This window comes from Heterocephalus glaber, unplaced genomic scaffold, assembly GCF_053883595.1.
Source record: "Heterocephalus glaber isolate CG9 unplaced genomic scaffold, H.glaber_assembly_v1.0 deba00001532, whole genome shotgun sequence".
Lineage (NCBI taxonomy): Eukaryota > Metazoa > Chordata > Mammalia > Rodentia > Bathyergidae > Heterocephalus > Heterocephalus glaber.
The window spans coordinates 5,176,342-5,196,176 of record NW_028258330.1 but is presented as its reverse complement, the minus strand read 5'-3'; the positions used below and the strand labels follow the sequence as shown (position 1 = coordinate 5,196,176).

The 19,835-nt window shown below is 42.6% G+C and overlaps 1 protein-coding gene across 9 annotated transcripts in view; it reads right to left on the bottom strand.

The window, feature by feature from the left end:
* Positions 1-19,788, bottom strand: part of Dzank1 (double zinc ribbon and ankyrin repeat domains 1) — a 54,445-nt gene extending 34,657 nt beyond the window's left edge. For 5 of the 9 annotated variants that reach the window (XM_021255107.2, XM_021255108.2, XM_021255110.2 and 2 more), the window contains exons 1-6: positions 17,307-17,437; positions 13,389-13,542; positions 7,039-7,153; positions 5,617-5,713; positions 3,648-3,775; positions 1,229-1,320 (exon numbers count right to left, since the gene is read on the bottom strand). In XM_021255107.2, the coding sequence (XP_021110766.2) occupies positions 1,229-1,320; positions 3,648-3,775; positions 5,617-5,713; positions 7,039-7,153; positions 13,389-13,542; positions 17,307-17,415 (695 nt within the window). In that variant the 5' untranslated portion in view covers positions 17,416-17,437. Of the gene's footprint in view, positions 1-1,228; positions 1,321-3,647; positions 3,776-5,616; positions 5,714-7,038; positions 7,154-13,388; positions 13,543-17,306; positions 17,438-19,257 lie in introns of those variants that run through there. The other 4 variants (XM_013070752.3, XM_087189039.1, XM_013070753.3 and 1 more) reach the window with 3 other exon arrangements.
* Between the last annotated feature and the right edge of the window lie 47 nt (positions 19,789-19,835).

Here is a 19,835-nt window from a genome sequence, read left to right as displayed (position 1 = left end):
CAAGAAACTAAGAGTGAAGTGTAAAAGAACACAAATAAATTAGGTTTCATCAAAATGAACAGCCAGGGCCAGGGATTTAGCTCGGGGTTTCTCCACCTGCTGCGCAAGCGCAAGGACCCCAGTTCGATCACTGGTACCAAAAAAACCAAACAACAACAACAACAACAAAAAACCCAAAATGAACAGCCAAAGACTGGAGAGAAATATTTGTGAAACATATCCGACATGTACAACTATAATAAAAAGACATATGACCCAAGTTTTTAAAGGGGAAAATTTTTGATCAGACATTTTAACAAAGCAGATGCATGGAAGGCAAATAAGCACATAAAAGATACTTAGCATCCTGGAAAATGGGGAAATATAAATTTAAAAAACCACAACAAAGACCATTATGATCTCACAAGAATGACCAAAATTTTAAAAAGTGTTGATGAGGATGTAGAGAAACAGGAATTCTCAAACACTGCTGACAAGAATGTAAAAATGGTACCACTACTTTGGAAAACAAATTAATGGCTTTTTAACAAGTTAGATATATATCTATCATGTGACCCTGTCACCCTCCTTCAAAGGATTTATTATCCCAAGGGAAATGAAGGCATGGGGGCCATGGTGACTTGAACCTGGACACAACACACAGCTTCAGGGAGTGAGTGGCAAACAAACTGCAACGTATACAATGGAAACCCGGCAAGACTCAGACTAGCCAGGCAATGAAAGCAGAGACATTTGATACAAGCAACAACACAAATGACTCGAGAAATAATTAAGCTGAGTCAAAAACGAGCACAGACTGAATTACTCCATTTATATACAGAATCAAGTGCTCACTTCAGCAGCACATATACTGAAAAACAGATTCAAATGTAAACTACAGTGGAGTGACAAGAGCAGGTCAACAGTCGCCTGGGCCTAGGGAGGGGTGAGAGGGTACAGGGTAGAAACTTCTGGAAGGATGAATCTGTTCATTTGTGGTGATAGATTTATATATGCATGCACTGAACTTTTTTTTTTTTTTAAAGACAGGGTCTCCCTATGTAGTCCAGGCTGGCCTTGAACTTACTATGTAGTCCAGGTTGGCTTCAATCCTCCTGCCTCAGCCTCCTGAGTGCTGGGATCACAGGCCTGCACCACCATGCCTGGCTGTTATGTCCCATTTTTAAGTTCTCTTTGACTGCAATGTCTCTCTGTTGGGTTTAGGCAAAGTAAAGAGGGTGATACATACTTGAGAAAGTCTGTCTGCCTTTGGATTCTCATGATCTCCGTGCTTGTCAAACTCTTCTGGCCTGGTATGTGTGCAAAACCAGGCGACTGAAACTAAGAATACAGATTGATATAAATACAGACATCGGGCCAGGGATTTAGCTCAGTGGTTCTGCCACCTGCTTCTCAAGCACAAGGTTCTGAGTTCAATCCCTGGTACCAATAAATAAATAAATAAATAAATAAATAAATAAATACAGACATAACCTCAGTGTAAGTTGGTAATGGGTGTGGGAGAGTAAAATCTCATTAAAAATTCATTTTAATGTTCATTGCATAATTCCCAGCATTCATCTTTTTCAAACCCATAATGGGGAAGGATCTAAATATGACTCCAGTATCCAATTTAAAGTGCTATTCATAATCAGATATGTATATTTCATTAAAAAGGAAGGTTTACCAAAAAAGACAACTGAACTTACCATCAGACAGATCAGATTTTATTGGGTTTTTTTTCAGATCAGATTTTAGAAGTGAAGAACCTAAGTTAGCATCCATTTTTATTGGATTACATTTCTGAGAAAAAGTCAAAGGACTCATTTAGAAGAACAAGTACAACAACTACCTGCTGCTGTCCAGAGACACTTAATTTACGTGAATCCATTTTTATATTTGAGCTTTCACTTTGTCCCAGGGACTGCGCTAGATTCAGGGAGGGGGACTAAGATAAATATTATGTGGTCTCTGCCCACAAGGAGCTGGACTCGTGTCCTGTGTGCAAAATAACAGAAACAGGGGGCTCAGCAGGGCCCCACACTTGGGTGGAGTCCCAGAGGAGCCTAGGAAAGGGAACAATTGCTCCACTTGCCCTAGGGAGGAGGGCTTTTTGGGTGGTAACAATGGAAGTGTGCCTGGGAGAGTAAAGAAAAGTTAAGCAACTGGCAGGACAGAAATTCCCAAGGGTACTATGGCAGGGCAGGGCAGCGCACAGCCCAAACTGAGACTCAGATGGCTTGATATGGTCCAGAGGTCCCAGTGGCAGGAGAATGGCATGGAAAGACAGGTGAAGGAACATGGAGGGGAAGAGCTAACCCAGAGGGAGGGTCCGGTGGCTGTGACATGTGCGTGGCGTGTTGTAGTCATCATCAATGTGACATTCACAATGAACCCTATGAGATAGATCGTATTATTTCCATCTTATTTTTTAAAACATCTTATTTTGATATAATGTCAAACTCACAGGGAAGTTGCAAGGATAGTATAACTATCTCCTGTCCAGCCAGCCTGAGCAATTGTTGATGTTTATATTTTTCTACATTTTCCTGCATCTTCTATCTGTGAATCATGTGAGAATAAGCTACAGTCACCTGATGTCTCTTTGCTCCTAGCCACTTAAGAGTGTGCATTCCCCAAGAACAAGGCCACCCTTCTACACAAGAGGGTATCGAAGCCAGGAAAGCTAACTCTCTAACCCACAGCTGGACCTCACTGACTGCACCAAGGATGTACTTTACAGCTGTGTTTTTCCCAGGCCATGCTACTACTACATTTTGCATTTGGTTGTCACGTCCCTTTTGTTACCTTGGTCATGCATTTTGGCACAAACCGCAGAGAGGACTTTTGTGCCCACCTCAATGTGCTCCCCATTTTTGAGCTGAGGGTGCCAAGGCAAAGAAATCCTCGAATGAGTTCCTATAACAGCACATGTAGTGAACTCAGGTTGACCTGTCTGCTGTAGGTTCCTGGTCTACCCCAATGCCTGGGTGCTGAGCTTAGGGTGTTAAGCTTTATTCTGTGGGTGATGGGGAGCCTTTGGAGGTTTTTAAAATTGCTTTTGTGTTACATCTAATAGTCCATACCAGAAGCTGAAAACTGGTGATCTATTGGCTAGGTATAGTGTGCCACTGAGTTTTTTTTGGCTCATATACCATGTACACTGGCTCCCACCATGTTTCAGAGGTTGACTTAGTTTCCCAAATTTTAAATTGGGTTAGTTACTGAGCATAATGGTGCAGGTTTCTGGCTTCTCATGCAAATCCATCCACTGTGGCAACCCTGAGCCTGCAGTCCTTCTTGCTGGTGGGCATCTGGGGCCAAAGAGAGTAAGTGATGTCTTTAGCCAATCTCCACATCATCAAAGGATCCACAACCATGCTTCCTTCTTGATTCTCTGGCTTTTCTTCCTCTACATAACCTCTAAGTGGAGGATTTTGTCTGGTGCCACCTTCTTTTCATTTTGTTTCCTTGATTACTACCTGCCTACCCACGACCCCAGCAAAGTGTCAGTTCTGTGACTATGGAGACACAGCATCCTAGCACTGGAGTGGGGGGTGGGGGTGGGGTGCGGGCACATGGTCAAGAGGCTGCCTTACAGCCTTTCCTGGGAAGCATTATAGGCATGGGAGGTATTCTGGTACCCAAAGAGCTTCCTTATAAGTTACCTGGGACTGGTGGGTGAGCAGCCTAGAACTTGATCCTTCACAGTGAGCTGAGATTTCCAATGGACTCTTTGAGAAACGAAGATCTCTCAGAGCTTTCAGAAGTGTAGATCTTTCGCCTACCTTGAGGTCTACAATTACATTAAAAACATTGCTCTGTGAACGTCTGTAATTACATAAAATCATGTGAATTTGTCTTCAACGTTGGAAACCTTTCAATAGGGGGCCAGTGTCAAAACATTCTTTCCCAAGAAGTAACATTCTATAAATGGCCCCCTCCCCAACTCAGTGAAGTAGACCTGAGAAAGACATAATAAGCCCAGGCTCAGAAATTAATCTTCCCTGCTACATTCTAGAGCATTTCACGCCAATCTGGGAAAACAGTGATCCACCTGAAAGATTAGCAGGAACATTATTTCTCAAAAGAACACACTGAGCTGAAAAATGTCATAGCAACTTCCTCTTTGAGTAACTACTGCTTACTTACTGGGAAATCTAGTTCTCTAAAATCAGAGGGCATCAGAAACTTCGGTGTTTGAAATCACATTGGTAAGAGCAAAATATAGGCAACTTATAGGTGGTACGTGCCTATAATCCCAGCACTCTGAGAGGGCAAGGCAGGACGGTTGCAAGTTCAAACACAACCTAGACAATTTAATAACTTACCAAATCCTTCCTGAAAGAGAAAGAAAGAGAGAGGAAGGAAGGAAGCAAGAAATAAAGAAAGGAAAGGAAAGGAAAGGAAGGAAGGAAGGAAGACAACCAACTCCCTGACTTTCAAAATCTAAGTCTCTCTGACATAGGGAAGTAGCCTCAGTTTCCAACCCTGGTGCCGAGTGTCCATACAAAGGTTTCTGAACAAAACACTGCATATCTATCTCAGCAGTCTCCAAGGTGACAGAATTTTAGTCCACACCTGATGTTGATCCCTTTACACAGAGCCCAGCCTTGCTTTAAGAATATCAAAACTCTGCTTTAATTCATATTTTATCCAAACCCCACCCTTCCTTCAAACTCTACAACTCTTGTCCTTTCCTTTGTTTGGTGAGACATCCCATGGTCACCTGAAAATGACCTCCCTCAACGTCACGAATCAATATGTCTAGTTTGCCAGGCATGGTGGCAAATGTTTGTAATCCCAGAACTCAGGATGTGGGACTGTATGATTCCAAATTCAATTACTCCCCTAGCCTCTATTGTATTTAAAAATTAATGGTTAAAATGTGCTTGCTAGTTCTGGGATAATAGATAAAATCTGTAGCAAAACAAAGTTCCTAAGTAAATTACTCAACCCCTTGTTTGTCTGGAGAACGAATGTTCCTGGGCCCACTGTCGGGAGAACAATCCATCAATGTGTCTGCCAACCATCAGTACGTGACGGTCGTGACCATATGGTCGTGACCATTACTGTGTATGTCTGCTGACCATCAGTAAGTGACAGTCGACTACTAACCTTTGTTCCTTTTTTTTTGTACATCTACGTGTTAAACTCCCCCTCAACCCCCTATAAAACAGCCTCGGACTCTGAGCCGGTTGCCTCTCTAAGCTATTTTGCTTTGGGAGCGCCGTCTGGCCAGACTAATAAAGGTCTGTTTTATTTTCCAACTTGTCCGGTGTGTTCCTTCCTGGGTGTTCGTCGCTGCAGTCAGCTCCTCGGAGCGTTTGGTAAGGCCCTCGGTCTTACAAGGAGGCTGAGGCAGGAGGATTGCCATGAGTTCAAACTCAGCCTGGACTACATCAAGAGACCCTGTCTCAAAAAGTAAAAGAAAAAAAAAAAATCTAACTTTCTTGGACTGTTTGTTTATCCCTCATGGCATTAATCTGTTAGCTAGGACTGCGCCAAAATTCAAATTCTAGCCCACTTTCTGGCTCCAGGGTTTCTTATTCCAACACTTATGCAGATAAGCACACACGCAGTGACCACACACAAAACTTGTTTGGTGGGTCTTATCTTTGTTCTATCACATCATACCTGAAAACTTTCGAAGGTTAACATTCCAACCAGGTTTATTTTCAGCATTCTTACATTTCTTTCTTACTTTTGGTCCAACAAATCCATTTTTTAATTCCTAGGAACAGAAAGATGTGTGTCACTTGAAACTCATTTTGAATGCAAGGACTAAAACTTGCATGACAGGCAACATCACAGTGCATGTTCACTTGAAGGGGTGAACAGTAGTTTTCACAAAGTGCCTTTTTTCATGCTACACTGGAAACACAGCTTTGTCTCTGGGCTGTCTGCTTAGCTGCCCGTCTGCGTGGCAGTCCCTCCCCAAAGTCAAGCAGAGACAGAGGAGGCAGGGACTCCAATGTATGGCAGGGTACTGCAATTGGGGAGGCAGTAATATCAGGGGTCTGTCAGATCCAGGCAAAAGGTGGTGTGGGGTTAGACCAAGACAGGACTTGTTATGCGACCTGTCCACATGGTTCTTAAACACCTTCCTCCCTGGGCTTTCTTCCCATGGACTTTGACCCCTGGCAGATTCGAACCTGAGTGCCTGCTGATGTGTGGGTGTGGCCTCTGTGGCTTGCTCCGCCTCTACAACACTCCAGGCCCACTTCACCGCTGCACCCACTGCCTTGGTCCCTCAGCCTCCTCTCTGGGACCAGGACCACTGGGGGGCTTAAAGGACACCCCAAGGACTTCCTCTGTTGCTCCCCCATGACTGAGGCCTCTTGGCTGGTGACTACCCACAAGCCAGCCCTCCCTGGGCCCTGCTACCTGGCTCTGTCTCACTGTTGCCAATGACCCAGTGACTGAAGTGCCAATTGTCCCTCTCAGGTCAAATGGACTCTCCAAAGAGTCCAGGATTTGCGAATGTTTGGGCATAAAGAGTTCAACATAATAGAAGTCAAGGCCAAGTGGGGCTTCTGCTCGCCTGAGGAATCCATTCCCCAAGTATAAACCCACCACCTTTTCCCGCCTGGTCCTGAGCAAATTCTTCTTGATGCCCGGAAGGACTGGCAGGGAGCCGGTCAACACATGTGAAGAGCAATTTTCAAAGGGGAATTACGGGTGCAGTAGCAGAGTGCAGCACACAGTTTAATTTAGCTGCAGTTTAAACCGTGGGGTGCAGGGTCACAGATGAAGCATGAAAAGCTGACTGAGGATGGGAATGGATCCCTTGGGAGGCAGGCTAGAGGTTTCTGCTTTCTTTGGTAGGTAAGGAAGAGTCCCGGAAGCACAGGGCATGGAAATGATACTGGGTAGGGATTCTAGGCTCCAGGAATTCAGACGATGCAGCAGGGGTGACTAAAGGCTAGGGGATCGTGAGGATACCGCACAATGGTTCACATTGACATTAGTTCTAAGGACCTGACTGCGAGGAGCGGTGACGTGAGGACAGGGAAGACCTTCCCACTGAGAGGGAAGGGTCCAATTTTCATGACTTGCCTGCTTTGAAGAGCCTTTGAGAACATTTTCAACTCTGTCTCCAGAAGAGGCTGGGCTTGGTGGTTCATAGTCTACTTGGAACACCTTTGTGACAATTCCACTCTGTCTGTTGTCTCTGAAAGTTATTTTAGAAGGAGGAGGAGGAGAAGGAGAGGGGAGGGGAAAGAAGGAAGGAAAGAAGTGAAGGAAGGGAGGAAGAAAAGAAAAATCTGTGTTATACAATGCTTCAGAGATAAAGATGGCTGAAAATGGAATACTATGCCTCATTAGGTCATATTTGCTCTTGAAACTAAACATATTTGAACAAAAGAAAAAAAAGAGGCTAGCAATTAAGATGATTCTACTTAGGGCTGGGGATTTAGCTCAGTGGTTCGGCTGCCTGCCTTGCAAGCATAAGGTCCTGAGTTCTGTCCCAGGTACCAAAAAAAAAAAATGATTCTATTTAAAATTCCTTAGCCTAGCCACTAAATTTACTATATTTTAAAATAAATTGGTGCTATCAAGACATGATTTTTTATTGCTATGTAACGAATGACCCCAAAATGTAGGGCCTTAAAGCACCAAGCTGAGAGCCTGGCTGAATAATCTCAGTCAATCTCTCTTTCTCTCTTCCTCCCCTGGCCCTGAGTATGTCTCGCTGGTCACTTCCAGCCAGTGGTTCTGCTGGATCTGCCCAGCACCTAACACTTTTTAATTTCAGTTATCTTCTCTCTCCAGTGCCTTTGCTTTGTTCTTAACATTTTATCTGTTTCACTCGCAATTTCTCAGATTTCTTACGAGCCCATTACTTATGCCTTAAGATGTCTGAAGCTTTAATAAGTGTCCCAAATGGCTTAAAATTCTTAATGTAAATTCTTAGGAATGCATACACATTGATTGCAAAACAACTGTGAAATGTTTAACATTAAACATACAAGTCTTAAGCTATGTTTTAGAATATGGAGGAAAAAATTCTCAGAAATACCCAACTCATCTACACAACCACTACTTACCTATGAGTGATGACACTGATGATATAAAATGCTAGGCTTCCCTGTGCTCAGTGGACAGGTGCATTTTTGGTGGCTGGAGTGACACCCCCCCCCCCAGGTGGCTGAATACTGGGAAGCACTTCGTAAAGAAAATACAACTAAATTCACGGATTCGTCACTCTGGATACACACATAGATGATCTTCTTCATGAATTGCTTGCTCAACTCATTCACTGCAGGAGCGGCCTAATGTCCTGCTCACCTGTGGTCCCAAGGGCCACCTGTCCTGGTCAGCATGCTTCGCTGACATCACCGACACCTCCCAAGGATCATTTGGACACCAGGTGGCAGAGAGCTCCCTGAATGTGCGCTTCCAGCCCCACTCTGAGCTGGTGACAAGTACAAGCTGCTCCTTCCTCACTGCCTCTACTCCTTCAAAGCTGGGTTCTCTCCCCCATCACATCTGGCCTATCCTTGGGGACCCAGCTAAGGCCTCACTCATGGGCTGTGTCCCAGCCAAGAACACCCCAGGGACCACTACTGCTAAGTAGCAGGATTTCATCCAGTTACAATCATGAAAGGATTCGGCTTGGAACTGTAGTTACAAATCCTATTCAGAGCCCACATTTCATTTGAAATACACACAAACTTTTGTTAGGGCTGGAATCAGAGGCCTTAAATGTGTATCTTAGAGAGGACCAACATAAAGTACATTTAAAACAAGTTTGTACAGTTCTAGCCTCACAAAGCTTACTATCTCCACAATAAAATGCCAGAATTACAGAATGACTCCATGGAAGTTATAAAGCTAGATCTATGGGAATCCCACAACTTGGTCTAGATCAGGTTTTCTCAACCTGCTGAAAAGTACTGAATTTGGGGCTAGATATTTGGTGTCACAGCAGCTGTCCTGTGTTTTGTAAAACAGCAGCACACCTGGCCTCTACCAGCTAGATGTCACTAGCACACTACCGCCCCTAGTTGTGACAACCAAAATGTTTCCAGAAGTTACCAAACATCCCCTGGCCGGGGGTGGTGGTGGGGGGGAGATTCCCCTCATTTGGACCACTTCTGTAGGAACAGGCAGGGATGAATGGAAACCATTTACTCACCCACACAGAAACGTGGCCAGTAGAACCCTTGCCCTTTGAGTTGGGTCACACGCAGCTATCTTTTAGCCCTGTCCTAAGATTTCGAATAATAACAAACAGCAACAGGGGGATTTAGCTCAGTGGTTTCGCCGCCTGCTGCGCAAGCGGAAGGATCTGAGTTCGATCCCCGACACCAAAAAAACAAAAAAACAAACAGCAACAGTAACAGCCCCAATAAGGGTGAGCCCGGATGGCCTATTAAACGTCATCATAGGGCCGGGGATTTGGCTCAGTGGTTTCCGCCGCCTGCTGCGCAAGCGCAAGGACCCAAGTTCGATCCCCAGTACTGAGAAAAAAAAAAAAAAGTCATCACAGATCTCCATGACAGCTGCCAAATTCTAATAACCTCATTCAACAAGTGGGGAAAGTGGGAGTTGAAGATCATGTAGTTCACTCGAGGTTGCAGAGTGGACTATGGAGCTAGGATTAAAATCCAGATCTGCAGGTCTCTGGTCCTGTCCTCCTTCTACACTGCCAGCCACCCCAACCCTCCAAACAGTTTTCTTCTCGCTTTTGTGGCTTCCCCTGGGGCGTCTCCCCCATAGCACAGCAGGTACTTCGCTGCCTCCTTGGATGTGCGTTTACACAACAAACTTGAACTGGGACCCCTAGTAGGGAGTTCTTATTTTCAGGCACACTGCATATCCCAAGGGACTACAGACAGGTGCCTGATAGTTTTCCTTTACTGTTGCAAAACTGGTTCTGCTGAAGATAATAATTCTCCTCAGAGGACTCTGAGTCCCCCAGCTAACCATCTTCAGTTCAAAGCACTTCTGACCTCTGGCTGGCTTAATTTCTTATGACCCCTATTTAAGGTCAGAGAGAGGGCAGCCTGCACATTCATTCCTGACACACTGCAAAATGCTATTAAAAAAATAAACAATTTTATTGAAGTAAAATTTACATACCACACAATTTACAAACTTAAAGTGCAGGATTCAATAGATTTTCACACCTGGAAAGAGTTGGAGAACTATAACCACAGTCAAACTTGGGTCATTTTTATTACTGAAAATTGAAACACTACCTACCAGCTGACATCTCTCGATCCTGCCCTCTGAACTCTAGGCAACCACTGAGCTACTACTCCCTATTTTCATAGATTTTCTTTTTCTGCGAATTTTTTTTTCCAAAATAGACCACACTCATAACAACAATAAAGACCTTGACACATCCAAAGAAATGTAAATCCTGGAGAGTAAGCTCTCACATCATATTGGAGAACAAAAGAAACATACTTAGAATATGATAACTTTTTTCTTTCTTTCCCCTTTCCTATTAAATTTTTCATATAAAGGAAACCATACTGTGTTTAAACTGTGTGTCTGGTTTACTTCACTTAAACTTATGGTCTCAAGGTGCACCCTTTTTCCTACAAATGCCTCGTTTGTCTTTCTTAACAGTACAGTGGTACTCCATTGTGTGTAAATATCACATTTTCTTTAGCCATTCATCTGTTGATGGATATAGAGGCTGCTTCCAAGATTTAGTAAGATGCATAATGGTATTATACTGAAAAAGGACATTGCTGATCACAAAGGAGGCTTCTAAAGCAAGGCAAAGGACACCTGTAACCCCAACACTCTGGGAGGCTGAGGCAGGAGGCTTTCCAGTTCAAACTAGCCTGGGCAACTTAGTGACTTAGTGAGACCCTGTCTCAAAATTTAAAGAGATGAAATAAAATAAAGGGCTGGTGATGTAGCTCAGTGTAAAGGCCCTGGGTTCAATCCCCAGTACAAAAAAAAAGCAAGACAGAAATCAGAGAGTATATAGACCTTGGACCAGATCATGGATATGAGCCATCCACAACTGACAACTTTGTCCCCTTCCTGAGATGCTCCCAAGTTCCTGGCCACTTGTCACCTGTGCCCCTTTCTGACCATTCTCTGATGTGAAATTCATATGTCCATGTCCATACACAGATGCACACATGTAACTACATGAAATCACACATATGACAATGCTTTTATTCCTTTCTTTCCATCCTAGAACTTGACAGTTTAATAAAAATATATTTCCAAAAAGCTGTCAGCCAAAATTCTATAAATGGAAACATTTTCCTATCATTTCATGTTGGTTGTGGTCAAAACTGGCTGCATATTGGCATCACCAAGTCCCACCCAAGAGACTGTTGCTTCATTGGTCTGGGAGTGGCCAGGATGAGCACCAAGCACAGCTCCCTGTGTGGCTCTAATGTGCACCTGGGCTTGGGAGGTGCAATTAGGGGCCAACATACCATGCCCTCCTGCACCCAGGCCCTGAGAATCCCTTCCCACTCTTAATTGTGCATGTGGCCGTGTGACATGCTATGGCAAGGAAGCAAATATAACGCAAGCAGACACTGGAGAAACATCTGTGGGCTTGGCCTTTCTCCTGCTGCTTTTGGAGCTGAGGTAGGATGGCCCACTAGAGACGGCATGTGCAGCCAGCACCTAACACCAGCCATGCAAGTCAAGCTTTCCTAGACCATCCAATGCACAATGAGCCAAAATGTGACCACAGCCACATCAACGATCCTGGGCAAGACCAGCAGAAGAGCTACCCTGCTGAATGCAACCTCCTGACACTGACACCCACAACATAATGAGCAAACGTAATGGCTGTCCCTGGGAGACACAAGTTTTTGAGTCATTTGTTACGCAGCACTAGCTAACTGGTTCAGCTGCCAAGGTTGAGCAGCACTCGGTCTATGATAATTTCAGTATCCTTTATTTACTATTTATTTAATTATTTAGTATTACAAAAGGGATACTCCCCATTAAAGTTTGGAAGCTGTTAAAATTAACAAGAAGCAAATAACAAACATACATGGTATTATCACAGAGACAATGACGGCTAAAGTTTGGCATGTTCTCTTCCAGTCTTTACACTATGCATTGTAAAACATGGTTAGAGGGCCGAGGATTTAGCTCAGTGGTTACGGTGCCTGCCTTGTAAGTGCAAGGTCCCGAGTTTGATCCCCGGTACCAAAAAAACCCAACCCCCCCCCAAAAACTATGGTTACAGTACTATAGTGATATACACTTGTATCCTCAATTTTTCACTTATCATAAACATTTTCTTACATCATTCAAAATTTCATGACCATAATTTCTGCTCTTAGTAGGTTAATGACCTTCAATCATTAACAGTCTCATCTAAAGTCCTTTGTAACCTTATTGGAGAAACTACTTTGCCAGGCATGGTGGGACAGGCCTGTAATCCCAGCACTCTGAAAGGGGGAGCCAGGAGGATTGCAATTTTAAGTCCAGCCTGGGCAACTTAGGCCCTGTTCCAAAAAAAGAATAGTACACGTGAAAGCCCTGGGCTCAATCTCCAGTACCACATAATAATAGTAATAATGATGATGATGATAGAAATTCCTATATTTAGTAAAAATAATTACAATATGTATATAAAGGGTTTTAAAAATTATTATTTTTAGATGCCAAATATAAAAATCATCTTTGGTACACAAGTTGCCAATCTCTCCAAAAAGCCATGCAGCAGTTCAGCCAGCAGGGGGAGCCTGGGGTGTCTTTTGAACGTACCTGAGCCAGCCAGGTACTGTATTTGGTTTGGGGCTTAAACATGTTCTTCAAAAGTGGTCAAACCTGTTTTGCTGAACAAAGCGATTCTTGTATCACAGCCACAAGACTTACTTAACATTTGAGGTTTGGGTATTTTTTTTTTGCTCCCTCACAACAGATAATGGTTTTCTGGTTAAGTGGTTTTGCTATATTAGTAAATGTGAGTCCCTGAGTAGAGAAGACAGGATATAGTTTTAAAATTTGCTAATGTCCACCAAGTTGAAATGACAGTAGCTCTGAAGGTCAGTGAAATCAGTACAAAAAGGTTTAGAGACTGACGGTGGTGGCTGTGGGACACAGGAACTTGGGGAATACCAGAATCCCTCACTCAACATGGTGCCCTTATCGGACCCAGTGAAGCTCTTCAAAGGTCCCAATCCAGAAGGTCTCTTCCTTCCCCAAAACCCAATATGGAATGTGAAATAAAAACATTATTAATATAACACTTCATACAGCGGTACACTTAGGATTTGAGTATTTTACAGTATACCTCAACAAAAGGCAAATAAAACACAAAAGTTACATACATATGATGAAATTAAGATAACTTTTATCATTAGTGCCCTTCTAATGCAGCACTGATTCTCACAGAAAGAAACAAAATTAGAACACAATGTTACTATATTATAAACCAGTTTTACACTGAGTTCTTAACTTACTTAGACACTGCAATAGCTTTAACTTGTATTTTTCCATCAGGCAGAGTAATAGGTTTTGTATACTTAAATGTATTATTTTCACCATAACCAATTTTCTTCAGAAATTCAGGTTTACTGCCATCCAGGGTGTAATATATGTTGACATCCGGGGTGTCTGAAAAATCCAAAAGAAAAAACTAAAGTAGCAAGCCATTAAGTAAGCCTATAGACTATTTATTCCAGGAGATTTTATATACGTTGTAGAAGCAACAACTAACAAAAATCCTGTTCTTTCTCTAAATTAGCACAGTGTTACAGGAAAGAGCTCACTTCATCTGCATACACGAGGTGGGTTCTATTTCATACCTAATTTATAGGTGAGGTAAGTGAATCCCTGAGAGATTAACAGGCTTGCTAAATAACAGAGTTGTGGTTTGACTTCTACTAGGTTGGATCTTTTGTCCAAGCTCCTAAACCTCTGAGCTCTTTGTTTCATCCATAGGCACTGGTATAAATCAAATAGGAGTCAATTTTGAACAACAGAAAACAGAAGCTAGCCGGGGATTTAGCTCAGTGGTTCCACCACCTGCCTCGCAAGCACAAGGACCCGAGTTCGATCCCCGGTACCAAAAAGAAAAGAAAACAGAAGTTAATTTTTAAATCATCTCTTTGTTTTATTTTGGGGTGCTAGGGATTGAACCCAGGGCTTCACGCATGCTTGGCAAGGACTTTTTTTTAATTTTGTTTTTTTTGAAAAAGGGTCTCGCTATGCAGTTCAGGTTGGCCTTGAACTTACTATGTAGCCCAGGCTGGGCATATTCTGCCTCAGCCACCTGGCTTTTAGGCAAGCACTCTTATCACCAAGCTACAACCTTAGCCCTGGGCATTTCGTTAAAAAATGCTGTTATATTTTATGCGGACTTGATAAATGATTCCTGTACTAGAAAAATTTTTATTTTATTTATTTATTTTTTGAGACAGGGTCTTGCTGTGTAGTTCAGGGTGGTCTTGAACTCACTATGTAACCCAGGCTGGCCTTGAACTCACAGTGATCTTCCTGCCTCAGCATCTTAAGTGGCATGCCCCACCAAGCCCAGCTAGAAAAAATTTTCAATGCAATAAATTCATATGATTCAAAATTCAAAAGGTTAAAAAGGCCTATACAGGCTGTACACAGGATTTAGCTCAGTGGCACTGATACCAAAAAAACAAACAAACAAAAAAGGCTATGCAATAAAAGCTCTCCCTGCCAGCCTCCACACTAGCTATCAAGAGGCAACCAACAGTATCTTCAGCACCCTTCAATATTTTATATTCATGTAAACATGGAAGCACATATTCTTATTTACCCTTTTTATACCAGTGCTGGCCCTGTTCCACACATTCCTGTTTTCATTCAACAGTATGTCTTGGATACTGTCCTATTCTGATAACATAAAAAGCTTCCACATTCTTTGTTACAAGTGCATTGCATTCTCTTATTTAAACAAATAGTAATTTAACCAATTCACTACAACAGATATTTAGGCCATTTTCTTTTTCCTTCCCTGCCTCTCTCCATTCCTCTATTCTTCTTCCCTCCCTCCCACTCTTCCTTTTTGCAATTATAAGCATTATAATTAATAATCTTGTAAGTATGTTATAAAGCAAATATGTAGAAATAGTACTGCTGAGTTAAAACATATGTCCATTTGTTTTTTGTTTTTTGTTTGTTTGACAAGGTATTGCTATATTGCTCAGGCTGGCCTCAAACTCAAATTCTCCTGCCTCAGCCTCCCGAACAGCTGGGACTGTAAGGACACATCATCAGCCTAGATTTCCATTTATAATTTTAATTAATATCTCCAAGCTGCCCTCCATGGGTGATTAAGCAATTTATACTGTTACTAGCAATGCGTAAAGTGCTTGTTTAATTACAACCTCCAACAGACAATGTGGAACCAATATTTCTTTAAATTTTGTTAATTTTCAAAGTTTAAAAAGTAGTACCTTGTAGTTTCAACCCACCTTTGTTGCTTTTTTTTTTAATATGGTGCTGGGGATCAAACTCAGATCCCTGTGCATACTAGGCATGTGCTCTACCACTGAGCTACATCCCCAGCCACTTTTCTTGTATTTTGATAAGATTTAAATTCATTTAACAAATATTTCCTGAGTACCTATCATGTGCCAGACTCTGTTCTGGGGACCGGAGACACACAAATGACCCAGGTCCCTGCTTCCATTTCAGGAAGGTCATAAAAACAGTAAATGAATAAACAGGTAGATACAGTTTGTCAGATGGTGGTTAAGTGCCCTGGAATGAATTAAGCAGGGCATAAGACTACCCAGTCAGCAAGTGAAAGAACAGCTAGAAGCTATCTCTTCAATTATATGACAGACATTTCTATTTCCTTTCTTATAAAATGTCTTTTCACAGCCTTTGTCCATTTTTCTATAGGGTTAGTTTCCTTTTTGGTATTGAATTGTGGAACCTCTTTATTTATTTGACATTTACTTGTTAAAGAACTTGGATACTCTGTCATTCATATCATCACTTGTCAGTAGTCACCTAACTTCTCTTCAGAGCTATGGGTACCTGTGTTAAAATTTTTATTTTGACGTATGATTTTTTTTTTTTTTTTGTACTGGTTATCGAACATGGGTCCTTGCGCTTGTGCAGCAGGCAGTGAAACCACTGAGCTAAATCCCCGGCCCTGACATATGATTTTTAAAAACCATATTAGCTTTTAAGACAAAGGAGGACATAGTATAGTGCAGTGTTGGCGAACCTGTGGCATGCATGCTGCAGGCGTAACACAGAGCCCTCTCTGTCAGCATGAGAGCTAAGTCACCCCAACATTGCCCCATCAGTGGGGCACTGGTTAACAGTGCACAAAAGCATGCTAAATCCACCCTTTCACCTTACAATAAAAATCTGTTTGTATCATCAAAAGCTCTGTTATTGTGTTTTTCTTTTAAGACAAAAGATGTTAATGTAGGAGTTGTTTTTTCTAAATTAAAACCTCAGTATTCAGGTTTAATTGCAGTGTTGGCACTTTGCGATAAATAGGGTTTGGGGTAGCAGGTTGGGCACTCAGTGGCTAAAAGGTTTGTCGTCACTGGTGTAGCGTAACATACTCTTCCCTGGAAATTCTTGGTCTAGGAAGTACAGGGTCATACTACAAATGCAGATAAGTCGTCTGCATACATTTCAGTTATTAACATATAAAATTGGAATCTGTAAGTCTTTTCATACAAATATTTGTCCATGTTTTATTTATGAACGTTTACTATGCTAATTACATATGTATATATACATGTATGTACATATAAACTCATACAAATACATTTAAGAGTTTAAAGAATATTACCAGGAAATATATTCAGTACTTTATTTTTGCAATAATAGTTAAGATTTGTTTTACTAAACGTTATACCCTGAGCACTTCACATATATACCAACTCATTTAATCTTCACAATGGCTCTAAGTGGTAAATATGATCGTTCTCATCTCACTGTGAGAAAACTGAGTTTCAGAAAGACTATGTCATGTGCCAGAGGTCACTAGAAGTTGTCAAAGCTTGGATTCAGACTCTAGCCTGCTACATGTTAGCATATTAGCCTATATTAATAGGACAAATTTATTATTCCAGAAAATACTGATCATCTTGAGAAAGAGTAGGGAAGGAAATAGACATCTTACCTTGGCGGAGTAAAGACAGTGCTTCAGCTATGCACCCGCACAGATGAAAGTTTAGTCAAAGCTAACCATTTTTATCTGAAGATATGCCATTCTATAAGCCATCAAAGAGCAACACTGTTTCAAATTGTGGAAGTTTTACAACTGCCTAAATCCTGATTATTGAAAACATGCAAAGAGATCAAGCAGCAACCACATGAACACAGAGTGTTACAAGGTTATTTTTAAAACAATTTCAAATACCTGAGATTCCTACCTGATTTCATTTCCAAAAGAGTATTATTATCAATTTCATGGTTCGCTTTTCCAGGCTGAGGTATTCGCAGTGGTATGATCTGAGGGACACACACTGAACCAGCCGTCATGTTCGCTCCTGAAATCAAAAGACTATATAAAAATAAATGCCATCATATAAAAACTGAAGAGCTGAAGCTCATTTAAATGCAGCAAAAGGGCTGGGGATTTAGCTCAGTGGTTCCAGTGCCTGCCTTGCAAGTGCAAAGTCCTGAGTTCAATCCCCGGTACAAAAAAAAAAAAAAAAGGATGTATTAAATGCAGAACTAGTAAAATCTAAAGACAACATTGCTACTATGCTACCTGCAAATATCAGCATTTTTTTTTTTGAGACAGGGTCTTGCTCCGTAATTCAGGCTATCCCTATGTAGCCCAGGCTGGCCTTGAACTCGAGGTAATCCTCCTGCCTCACCTTCCCGAGTGCTGGGATTACAGGTGTGTGCCACCACACCTGGCTTATCAGCCTATTTTTAATTGAAATAATTATTATATTTCAGCTGCATTTTTGCTGATGAGGTCTTATGAGGGGATTTATCTAAACATCTCACTTTTTAAGCAAGAAGCAGGAATGATGGACCAAGGAGTTATTTTAAGTGACTAACACAGCCAGGCATGGTGATGCATGACTGTCATCCTTGCAATTGGGAGGCTGAAGCAGGAGGATCGCTGTGTGTTCGAGACTAGGCTGGGCTACATAGTGAGTTCAAGGCCAGCCTGGACTGCATAGTGAGACCCTGTCTCAAAAAACAAAAATAAATAAATAAATGACTAACACAGAACAGAGACCATCACTTCCTGACCTCAGTTTCCCTTAGAAAATTGAAACCCTTTCTTGCCTCTGATTAATGTTCATCTCTTTTGACCTCAGGACAAGTAATCACACAGGATGAACAGAAGCAACTTTGTATGCAGCATGAAATGTTACTTTATTTTAAGATTTATTAACATTAATTAATTTTGGGGGGGGTTTTTTGAGACAGGGTCTTGCTTTGTAGTGGAGGCTCCTCTTGAACTCACTATGTAGCCCAGGCTGTCTTTAAACTCATGACAATCCACCTGCCTCAGCCTCTCAAGTGCTGGGATTACAGGTGTGTGTCACCATGTCTGGCTCCCAGACCCTTTATTAACATTTTTTTATTTTTTATTTTGAGAGAGGCTCTCACTAAGTTGCTAAATTGCCCAGGCTGGGCTGGAACTTTTCCTTCTTCCTTTCTTTCTTTTCTTTTTTGGTACCAGGGATCGAACTTGGGACCTTGTGCTTGCATGGCAGGCACCAGAACCACTGAGCTAAATCCCTGGCCCTTCTTTCTTTCTTTTGAGGCAGGGTCTCTCCCTTTGTAGTTCAGGCTGGCCCTGAACTCACTATGTAGCCTAGGCTGGCCTCGAACTCAGTGATCTTCTTGCCTCAGCCTCCCGAGTGCTGGGATTACACGTGTGTGCCACCACACCTGCCTATTTATTTCTTTTGAGACAGGACCTTGCTAAGTAGTCCAGGCTTGCCTTGAACTCATGATGATCTTCCTGTTTCAGCCTCCTGAGTACTGGGATTACAGATGTCTAGCCACCCATCTAGGCTAGAATTTTTGAGCCTCCTGCCTCAACCTCCTAGAGTGTTGGAATTACGGGCTTGCACCACCCTAACTGGCTATAGTCTACTTTGTGGACATTTTATTATTTACAATTTCCACTTACCTGTATAAACTTATTTATGAATTTGTTTGGGCATTTAGGCTATTTCTAGCGTCTTTTTGGTACTGGTTGTGGCAATGCTAATGCTGCTGCTCTGCACATTCTGGGGCGGGGGGAGTTGAGCTTCCCCAGATGAAGGGAAGAATACAAAGTGCAGATATTGACCGTGCAGCACCAGGGCCCAAGCGATTGTAGCCAGTCGTGGGAGGACTTGTCATACTCACATTTCCATTCAAGTGGGAGGAGTTACAATAGAAATACTTGAAAATTATAAATAAACATAGAGAACAATTCGCGCGTGGGAATTCGTAGCTGCCCTTGAGAGGTCGGGGTGGCCAGTTGTCCTCAAGCAAAGGGGAGAAAAAAGCCGACTGGAGAGGCACACTGCAAATGCAGCCAACAACACCCCTCCCCCACCTCCCAGCTCTCTCCACCCAGACGCAGAATCCTGTCCGGTCCTCCTTCTCTCCTCCCCCGCCCATCAGAGACAATAGAGGACACCACCATCCTTTGGTTGGCGCGATGGAGGCCCTTCTCCTTCTCCCACAGAGGAGATCGACATCTGGACCCTCAAAGCATCCCCGCCATGGCCCCCGATCCCGCCACCAGCCCCTCACCTCTAGCTTTCTCTTTCGCCGCCACCAGGGTTACCAGAGACGTTGCGAGGCGCACCACGCCCGCTGGGCAGATGATTGGTGGAAAATCAGCTTCCTAGCAACTAGCCCCGCCCTCTCCGCCGAGCCGGGTGACTGGTACCCTCCCGGAGTTACTTCCAGTTGGCTTTGCTGTGGGGAACCAAGAA